The sequence below is a fragment of the Podarcis muralis genome, chromosome 3 (assembly GCF_964188315.1).
Source record: "Podarcis muralis chromosome 3, rPodMur119.hap1.1, whole genome shotgun sequence".
In the NCBI taxonomy this organism is placed as follows: domain Eukaryota; kingdom Metazoa; phylum Chordata; class Lepidosauria; order Squamata; family Lacertidae; genus Podarcis; species Podarcis muralis.
In genome coordinates this window covers 62,821,820-62,832,430 of record NC_135657.1, presented here as the reverse complement: position 1 = coordinate 62,832,430, position 10,611 = coordinate 62,821,820, and the positions used below count along the sequence as shown (strand labels likewise).

General features: G+C 41.9%; 1 protein-coding gene across 1 annotated transcript; it reads right to left on the bottom strand.

The window, feature by feature from the left end:
* Positions 1–784: 784 nt before the first annotated feature.
* On the bottom strand, positions 785–10,611 carry LOC114594152 (pantetheinase-like). The gene is made up of 7 exons (XM_028723445.2): positions 10,351–10,611; positions 10,151–10,281; positions 6,749–6,941; positions 5,449–5,740; positions 4,036–4,406; positions 1,982–2,152; positions 785–1,101 (listed from the first exon to the last, which is right to left on the bottom strand). Exons 1-7 carry the CDS (start codon positions 10,564–10,566, stop codon positions 976–978), a joined length of 1,500 nt encoding a protein of 499 aa, XP_028579278.2. The 5' UTR covers positions 10,567–10,611; the 3' UTR covers positions 785–975.

The following is a 10,611-nucleotide window of genomic DNA, read 5'->3' as shown; positions in this document are numbered from 1 at the left end:
ATCTCAGATCTGCTCCAGAGAGCCAGAGGAACCTCTGGAGCAAATCTGAGTGGAGGGGAGGGGAGACAAAAGGAAGATTGGATGCCACCCACGGTTTTCTAGCAAGATACATTTGAGGCAAACACCTGTAGGGTAAGTGTGGGGTTGGGGTGGGACACTTGCAATGTCCCTCTGTGTGTAAGCTACATCATTCCTTTCCATGTTAAGAGTGTAAAATCCTCATTGCAACTGGAGAACTCTGATAAGACAGGAATCCTGATCACAGAAGGATTCTTAGCATGTTCTGCTGCCTATCTTGACATTTCTCTTCTGACTTTCAGTTTAAAATCTATCCTCCATTTTGAGGAAAACAAGAGTGCCAGTTATACAGCAAATCCTGTGTATACACTGTATGTTTAAAGCACATGACTTTTCTCACAGAATTCTGGGAACTGTAGTTTGCCCACCACAAAGCTATATTTCCCAGCACCCTTACCATGCTTAAAGTACAACACCCAGAACTCTTGGAGGGAAATAATGAGCTTTAACTACATGGTGTATAAAGCCATGTTTGCCGTAGTCCATGCCCTGTTGCAGCTGTGAAGTGCAGCATCACCTTAACGTCATCAAAATAAGATTGTCACTGGAGCCATTTTTTATCCCAGAATATTCATGGTGCACATAATGTGCAGAGGCCTAGTTCTGTGATAGAAGTGAACAACCGAGGACCCCAGGGAATTTCAGGAATAAGAAAATGGAAACTCAGAAAGTGTTCCCGTTTGAAGAAGAATAAAAGATGAGTAGCTAAAATTAATTCTTTGGCTTTTATTAATGCAATCTTTGAGGAACTTGTGTTCTTTGGGATTTGACCATCAACAACTAAGCGAAATAATCTATGTGACCATCACAGCAAGCTGTAGCAGCCCAGTCATGTCAGAGTCAACAAAAAGCAATTTGTGTCCTTTCACAGTTGTGAACTGTCCAGCTCAGAACATCTCAAGGAACCCCACTGAGTATGTAGGGATGTGGAGGATCCTTCTCATACCATCTGCCCCAAAGTGTCACTGTTAAGACTGGCTTCGATGTACCATTATGAGTAACCAGCTGTCCATCACTCAAAACCTAGTTGATAACAAAAAGAGGAGGGAACAGTCACAAAGTAATAGTTGCACACAATATCAATATTATAGGTTTTATGCAACATAGCACTAAAGTCAACATTCTGTTAGAACAATAATTTCCCTCGCACAATGGAACAGTCTCCCCCCATCCCTCCTTCTGCACACATGTCCCTCTTAAATCTGTTCTGGAGGTTTTCCCTGACCCTATGGGGATTTAGGCAGTGCTTTTTTTCTAAAAAAATGTTTAGGGGTACTCTCATTTTGACAAAAAATAAATAAATCATCATTTCATAGTTCAAATCGGGAAAAATAAATACAGTAAATGGATAAAAGTACAAAGATTCACAAAATATTCAGGGGTATGCGTCCCCCCCGCGTCCCCCTGGAAAGAAGCACTGGATTTGGAGATGGTGCAGGGTGTGTGCTGGAGGGGAAGAGAAGGAAATTCTGTCTGTGCTGGTGCTTCCCTTTGCACTAGTGGAACCATATAGGCAAATATATGTAGAAATCCATTCAGAAAAGTGAATTATCATAGAAGGGATGGAGAGATCTGTTTCTCCTCTACCAAGCCAATTGGTAGAAGACAATTTTTAGTAGGCCAGTAAAAATAATAATAATCCATGCTAGTAAATTTCCTGGCCTAATAACCAAGGCCGTATTCAACAGTCTGTGTGGCCCCGATTTCCCTGTACAGCTGAAGGCACAAGAGAGGTAGCATGATTTCTTTCAGAAGCCCACTCTTATCCTGAAAAGGCTACTGAGCCATCTCAACTTTGTTTATGATAACATCCTTAAAGGAATTTGTTTCCATTCTGATACCATACAGCCACAGTTTTTTTCCCATCTCAGCCAGAAAACATTTGCTAGAAGCACCGCCCTACCTGAAATTCTCCAGGCGCCAACTGAACTCCACTGAGCAGGACTTCTGGGAAGACATAGTTAGTGCTAAATGTGCCACTGAGAGAAAAGAAATCAAAGCGGGTATGAGCAGTTGTCACAGGCTGGCCACAGGTCTGTTGGTCTGCGCTTGCACACTTCAGCAATGTACATATCTAAAAAGAAAAAGAGCAATGCATTGGGAGAGCGCTCAGAATAAATATACATTTTACTGCTGCTGTACCTTCACAACCATGGCGCTGGTTTAAAATACAACCAAGTTGGTTTCAGTATAAGAACAATAAGAACTGTTGCAGTACTACAGTATTATATGAGCTATATACCCTTTATATACCCAGGTGATCACCGCACTTTGCAGGTGAGGCCTTCCGCAGATACCATCTCATCAGGAAGTCCATTCTGCACCATGTAGGACTCAGGCCTTTAGTATTCTTGCACTTAATAATTTGGAATCCCCTCCCCTTCAACATTAGACAGGCTCCATCTCTGTTGTCTTTTTGGCACCAATGGAAGACCTTCTTCCTCCAACAAGCATTTTAAGTAGAGATCTTTCCCAGTCCATATCTGTGTTGGAATTGTTTTTAAATATGCTTTATTATCAATTGTGGTTTGCTGCCCTGGACTCCTTTGGGAGGGAGGGCAGGCTATAAATTGAATATAAATAAATAAATAAATAAATAAATAAATAGCCCGCCCAACTGCTCACTCAGTTGATTCAAGAAGTTTCCTTGATGGTGTTAGCTGCAACAAGAGCACCCTACAAATGTCAAATGTAAGAAGTCAAAAGCCAACATTGATTTCTTACATTTGACAGCCCTCACCTAGTTACATTTGACAGCCCTCACCTAGCGTGGGTGGCGCTGTGGGTAAAACCTCAGCGCCTAGGACTTGCCGATCGCATGGTCAGTGGTTCGAATCCCCGCGGCAGGGTGCGCTCCTGTCGTTCGGTCCCAGCGCCTGCCAACCTAGCAGTTCGAAAGCACCCCCGGGTGCAAGTAGATAAATAGGGACCGCATACCAGCGGGAAGGTAAACGGCGTTCCGTGTGCTGCGCTGGCTCGCCAGATGCAGCTTGTCACGCTGGCCACGTGACCCGGAAGTGTCTGCGGACAGCGCTGGCTCCCGGCCTCTAGAGTGAGATGAGCGCACAACCCTAGAGTCTGGCAAGACTGGCCCGTACGGGCAGGGGTACCTTTACCTTTACCTTTTACCTAGTTTCCAGTGTACTTCCACACACAACTACAGGCACATTGGTCTCCAGATTTATGAAACAGGTGCATATCTCATTACTCCAAAACTAAATAACTAAACATACCAAATAAAATTACAGTCTTAATTATCAGTGACAGCGTTCCATGGGGCTAGAAGGCCATATTTAGACTGCAGCCCTGTGCACACTAACTTTGGAGTAAGCCTCACTGAACTCATTAGAACTTTGTTCCAAGTTCACCTAGCTACAACCAAGTTACTAAGACTTTGGAATTAGGTTTTCTTCTTTCCTTTATTCTGGGCATGAGCCACCCAAGAAGGAAGCACATATTTTTGTTGTGTTGTTGTCCTCCATCTTGGGAAGCAATGGAATTCCAGTAATTTAAACTGGAAAATAAAATTCAACTCTCCAGCTGAAATTTGTAGGACATTACAGTGGTACCTCAGGTTACATACGCTTCAGGTTACATATGCTTCAGGTTACAGACTCCACTGACCCAGAAATAGTGCTTCAGGTTAAGAACTTTGCTTCAGGATGAGAACAGAAATTGTGCTCCGGCAGCGCGGCAGCAGCAGGAGGCCCTATTAGCTAAAGTGGTGCTTCAGGTTAAGAACAGTTTCAGGTTAAGTACGGACCTCCGGACCGAATTAAGTAGTTAACCTGAGGTACCACTATATATTAAAAGTGCTTAACTTGAGCCAGATCACGTCCTATGTTTCTATGGCAATATACGGCAATATATCTAGAACTTCCTCCTCTCTCCCCTCTCTCCGATGATGAATAAAAATGAGATCCCACCTTCCCTCATAAGAAGAAGATAAAAAGAGACCTGTAAGTAGTAATTTCCTTCGACCTCATGAAGGCCGTCAAATGCACCTAGCACATACATTTCATTTTCTTGCTTTTCTGTCATTTTGTAGCTCAAATGGCAGCAGAGAGCTCCCTGGCAGACGGTAAGATTGCCAGCTTCTTTGGCGAGTTCAGAGAAAGTGTATTCATCAAAGAAAATCAATCCTGTGAAATCACCATCTTTGGGGACTGGTTTGATAGTTGTGGCATACGAGCTCCAGTTCACAGGGGCAGGATGGGTAGGAGAAAGAGAAGGATGGGAATCGAGCTCTGCAACCAGAAGATGCCCCTTCTCCGATTCTGCATCATAATGATATGCTCGGGATCCATCCGGAGCATAGATGCCACTGCCTAAGAATGACACAAAACAGAAAGACAGAAGCAGCTGCTTCATATTGCCCGTCCTGTCATAACCGCAGACAGCACCCATTTAAGTTGACCAACACATACTCTCACACACCCAAAACCCACATGCTGTACTCCTTTCAATCTGGGTGTGATGATTATCACTTTGTCAGGCAGGGGGAACGCTGAGACGAATATCCTCCTTCCCAGACTTAGGATGAAACAGATTCCTTGGTCCAGACTCAGCCCAGTGAAGAAACAAAAATTAAAGCCTCCAGGTGGCATCGCTGACAACCTGATCAAGCAGAAGTTCTGCTACAGCTGGGGCCCAGAGGCTCCTTATAGCGACTAAAGGCCAAATCAGAGGCAAAAATTGTCTGCCTTTGTTTAAAAGAGAGCCAACTGCAGCCCAGTCTTTGCCATCAGAAGTCCTATGAACTTTTCGAAACCTATTTTTGGAAAGGGCATACTAAGCGCACCTCCAGTTGTTCTTTTTATTGTGTATTCATAATGATTTGTGTTCATGGTGGTATCATGATAATGTATCATGATAATGGAATATTATTTATTTAATAATAATAATAATAATAATAATAATAATAATAATAATAATAATAATTTATTTATACCCCGCCCATCTGGCTGGGTTTCCCCAGCCACTCTGGGCGGCTTCCAACAAAATATTTAAAAACATTAAAAGTACTGTTGGCATCTACTTCATTTCCAATCAGTGCGTGCCCTGCTGTAATCCTGCAACTTTTTATGCCACAAAAGTTCCAGTTTATTTTTTTGTCCCCCTTTTGTTATGCTACAGTGCAAGTGATGCAGTAACATTGGGGAAGCACCATCTAATAAAGCAGAATGATTTCTGGACAGCCCAGTAAAACTCCACCATGAATGCTTTATTATTGCATCAGTGTGACCTTGCAGAATGCACCCTCAAAAAACAAAAACAAAGACATTCATCTGGAGGGGTCCTAAGAAGGGAGAGGCCAGCTAACTAGTGTATAACTAGTTATACATAATCTTATTGAAAACTGTATATTACCTGTCATGCTCAAGCTAGGCCTATGGGTATTAGATGCCAGGACATTGACACGCATGCCCATAGCCCATGCTGAATGGAATTCAACAGCAGTCAGATGTGGGAGAACATTCATCCAAGCTGTTGGGAAGAGGATGGTGTCCACCTGCAGCTTTCTCACCAGGGTCACCGCAGGGTCATGGAACAGAATATCAAAGCAGGTGAAAAGACCAAATTTCCCAAAGGTAGTATTGAAGGTCACCAATTCAGGTTCTGGAGGGGAATCAAACTGGTGTTCTGACATAAAGAGATTGAACTGTGGAAAGATAACACATTATTTTTAAAAAAAAACAAACAAAACCACCACCCACACACCATTAAGGTACTTGGGTATATTAAAAAGAAACTATTGTACTTAAAAGTGACCCGCAAAGTGTACTGCAAGTTATTTAATTTTCATTTAAATTAATGAAAAGCTAAATAAGGAAGAATGGATACCAAAACTTATGGAATAGGCAGAAATGGCAAACTTACTGGAAGAATAAGAAATCAAGATAACAAACATTTTATAAAAGAATGGAAACGGTTTATTGAAAATTGACAGATAAATTGTAAACAGGTAAGAACATTGGCAGGATTGTTGTAATAACCTGTAGTTTTATAAGAATATATATTTAAAGTAGATGGATAAATGAGCAAATTAAGTTAATTTGGATATGCAGAAGACATAAAAAATCAATATAAGGAACCACAGAAAGAGAGGGAAGTCAAATTTTGAAATGTTAAAATGAAATTAAAATTAGTGAAATATATAAACCTGAAAAGCATATTTTATTTTATTTTTTAAAAAAGCTAAATAACATTCTTTTTAAAACTTTTTTTTAAAGGTTTTATTTTTGTTTCAATTGAACCAACTTTCGGGGTTGTTCTTTCTATGCCAAAGCCATCAGTGTGTTCTTATACTATTGTGTAGTCTGTACATAAATTGTTAATAAAAATACGATCATTATTATGTATTCAATGTATTAGTCGCTTCCCACATGGGAGCCTCTAAATGACTTGCAAAATCACAGGAGAATAACCCATAACAGAAAAACAGAAAAATGAATAATAGGTTGTGTACAGTAAAAGGAATACAATGGCCCATAAAATGAACAGAATAAAACAGCAGCAGAAGACATCTTCAATAGTCAGCAAAATGTGGCATGCATCCTACATTCTCTTGCCTTTTCTTCCCAGTTCATAAAACAATTCCACCCTATACAATATTATAACTGGGGGATGGGTGGGGGCCAATGATACCCAGTTTGTAAAAATGAATTACCTTGTGGTAACGTGCCACGAGTTTTCCATTCGAGGCCATGACAATATTGGTGTTGTACTGATAGTGACCATCACTAGGGCATTTGGCGTCTGTGTGGTTGCATGGTTTCTTATCTCCCATGTTGGCAACCAGATAGATAGAGTTGTGCCTCGCCAGGCAACTCAACCTTTCTTGCACTGGGGCAGGTCCAAATCTAAGCGGAGAAAAGCAGAGAAATGAAGGACTCGGAGGAAGAGAGATCTGTTGGTAGACCACCTAGTTGAATCTCCTGAACGGAGGGGCAACATGCTAACATTCATAGCAGAGCAGCCCCATGTTTCTCCAGACTGTAAGAAATAAAGGGCCCCTTCAGATTTCCATTTTATTACACTTTCAGGATGATTTGTGCTAAGGATGACATCAGGGCAGTTATATGCCATCCTGCTTTCAATATTGTTTAAGCCTGCAAAAGTTTCAGGGCTGTTTGGACGTCCCATAGCTTCTCGCTGAAATCCCACACCCTTTTATACAAATGTTCCAGTTTTTGTGTTTTTGTTTTGGTCCCACTTTTGTTGCATCATCGTGCAAGGGTGCCCCTCCCCCCCCCAACAGCACTAATGCAGTGACATCGAGGAAGCACTGCAGAACAGCCAATAAAGCGGAACAATGTGTGGGTCGTCCCCTAACCCACCACTAATGAAGTATTACTGCATCAGTGACATGTTGCAAAATACCCATCTGGAGGGGCCCTAAATAGATAAAAGGTAGAAAACATATTCTGGGCCACACTAGACCTTACATAGAGATAAATGTCACCCAATTTTTTCAAAATGAAACGCAGCCACTGGAAGACGTCAGTTAGAGGAATGGGGATGATTGACCTCCAGCCATTTATCCATTCAAAGTTACCTTATCTGAGCTGTTATTTTTCTATCTGTGGGTAAAAGATATGTATACAGGCAACGATTTACAGAGGGATTGCGTTCTGAGGCACCACACAATGGTTTTACGCAAGTCCTGCCAATGCGTCCTTAAAGGCATTGCAGCACCCTTACCTTCTATGTAGCATTTAATATGACCCTCAAAAGGTTCAAGCAAATGGGACAAAACATGTTGCACATCAACATATATAACTGCAGCACAACAGCTTTTTCCCTTTTCTTAAAAAGTTGATTCCACAGTGGGTGGCTGAGAACTGGGGTGGAGTGGGGTGGTGGAGCTTAACCTCCTTCTCCACTCCAAATTCCTTCCACCATCACCCTGCCAGCACTTTGCATTATAAGCAAAATCTGTCTGTTAAGTTTCCCATTCTGTTCTGCATTTATGTAGCATAACCACCCATTCAGGGTTATGTTATATAAAAATAAATAAATAGCTCATCTCAAGCATCACACGTCACTGTGGATGGTTTCAGAAGCTAGTTTATTTTATTTTATTTTTTAAACCCAACATTTTGACATTATGAAGCCAAATACTGTACAATTACATTCCACAACCAACTAACATTTCTAAAGTGTTTATTAATTAAAAAAAATACACAGAAATCAGGGAAGTGGTACTCTTCCCAGTTGGTTTCCACCACAGCCTCCAAGTGCAATCTTTCTCGCTATCTTTTATGCCAGTTAGTACATTCCTGCCTAAGTGAACATAGCTTCCTCTAAAAGCCTTCCCACACAAAATATTTATTTTTCAACTCATTTCCTCCTCAGCTGCTTATGATATCCATCACAAAATGTTTTTTTTTTTTAATGAAAGCGCCCTCTCTTTTGTTCTGTTGCTTCTGGCCCTCAGAAGTGTGCAGTTGGAAGCTGTGATTGAAGCTGTAGGTTTTCCACAGCCAAGAAGTAAATATTGGCATATTATTTGTAAAGCATGTATGTTTGGGTGTATGGGGTGTTAGGGGAGAGGTAATACCTCTGCTGGGGAACACCTCATACTCCTTCTGTCTGGCAAGGGCTCTCCATTGCTTCAGACAAGAGTCCTTCCTAGCCATAGCTGCAGATGCCGGGGATTGCACCTGCGTTCTTCTGCATGCAAAGCGAAAAACTACCAATGCTCTACCACCGAGCTCTTCCTTAATAGCTTCCGGTCTGACCCACCAAAATGGCAGCCCATACTTGCTCTTGCTTTTCCATTTCCTCATCCTCCTTTCCTAAGTGCTCTAGGAAGTATGGTCTGGTCATTCTAACCACAAACACCATCAAAACAAGGGAACAAATCACTGTGGTGTCATGGTTAGAGTATTGAATGTAGATAGATGGGACCCAAATTCAAATAATAATTTATTATTTCTACCCCACCCATCTGGCTGGGTTTCCCCAGCCACTCTGGGAGGCTCCCAACAGAATATTTAAAACATGATAAAACATCAAACATTAAAAACTTCCCTAAAAGTCAGATAGTTGTTTATTTCCTTGACATCTCATGGGAAGGCATTCCACAGGGCGGGCGCCACTACCAAGAAGGCCCTCTGCCTGGTTCCCTGTAGTTTCACTTCTCGCAGGGAGGGAACCACCAGAAGGCCCTCAGCGCTGGATCTCAGTGTCCGGGCTGAACGATGGGGGTGGAGATGCTCCTTCAGGTATACTGGGCCGAGGCTGTTTAGGGCTTTAAAGGTCAGCACCAACACTTTGAATTGGCTTGGAAACGTACTAGGACTATGCAGAACTGGCAAAACTGACATATAAGCTATGGGACAAGGATAACTGTGACTTTAAAGATGAATGGAAACCCTTTACAAAGTATTTGAAGACGCAACAAAGTGAACTGGACTCCTTGGCAGGTTTTGAATAAACATTCACAAACTTTTTATTGATAATGATCAGCTAAATAGTTTGAGGATCTATACAACTTTGTAACATGCAGAAAACAGCAGTCTCAGAGAAACCAAAGACTGGAACTGAGGGAAGGAGGAAAGAGGGAGGAAAAAAGAGGGAGGAAAAATGGGGGGGGGGGACAAGGGTGATATATTTTTGGATAATACGTTTTGTTTTAATTTTGAATATTTTTTTAAAAAAATAAAATAAAATAAAGGTCAGCACCAACACTTCAAATTGTGCTTGGAAATGTACCGGGAGCCAGTGTAGGTCTTTCAGGACTTACTTGTTTAGCGACATAGCTTACGGGCTAAGCTTGGAACAGTCACCATTTCCCAGTCTAATCTACTATACAGGGTTTTTGGAGTCCTGATTTTGATCCTCTGCCTGCCCATTAGCCATCTAGATTGTGCAGTCCATAAATGTGACTTTCCAGCAGTTACCAGGTGCTTTGGAGAAACCTCTCTTTCTCCAAAACACCTTTATTTGAAGCTGTACATACTGACCACTAGGAAGGAAGAAGCCACCATACTGAAGTGCCTTTATAGGGTGTTTTTTCATTTTGTTTTTTAAGGCTGCGTATGAAACCAACAAAATCCAAACACACCTTTTTGGGTCTGTACATGGAATCCAGTCGACCTGCGGATCAGGAATGTTTTCAAGGTAGGGATAAAGTGTTTCTCTTGTGAATCTGAAACCATATATGGAATCTTCAGGAGTCACAATGATGTGTGCACCCTGTCAAAAGAAACGATGCTGATGATCTCTCCACCACAGGATAAACCAAGTCACTTTATCAAATAGTACCTGCTTTGCGGCCAATTTGATGGCCCCTTCCAAGACGTCCATGTTCTTGTTCATCAGTTTTAATGCCTCTTCAGAAGAAACAGGCTTTGGGGTGGGCTTTGCCAGTACGACTGAGTGCTCGTATACTGCTGCAATGTATTTGTCCAAGGCCGAGGCCCCTGGGTCCAGCAGGAGGAGATAAACAAAAACATGCCATGGGGATCGGAAAGAAATCATTGCTGGGCTCGTCTGCTGCAAAGAGGAAAAAAGTTCCAATAAGGC

What these genes read in the sequence shown, in the direction of transcription:
- LOC114594152 (XM_028723445.2), bottom strand. Translation starts at nt 10,566, where the DNA reads ATGATTTCTTTCCGATCCCCATGGCATGTTTTTGTTTATCTCCTCCTG. An exon ending in CCATGTACAGACCCAAAAAG is followed by an intron (nt 6,942 to 10,150) that starts GTGTGTTTGGAT and finishes TTCTCCGCTTAG; the next exon opens with ATTTGGACCTGCCCCAGTGC. An exon ending in TGGCGCCTGGAGAATTTCAG is followed by an intron (nt 1,102 to 1,981) that starts GTAGGGCGGTGC and finishes GTTATCAACTAG; the next exon opens with GTTTTGAGTGATGGACAGCT.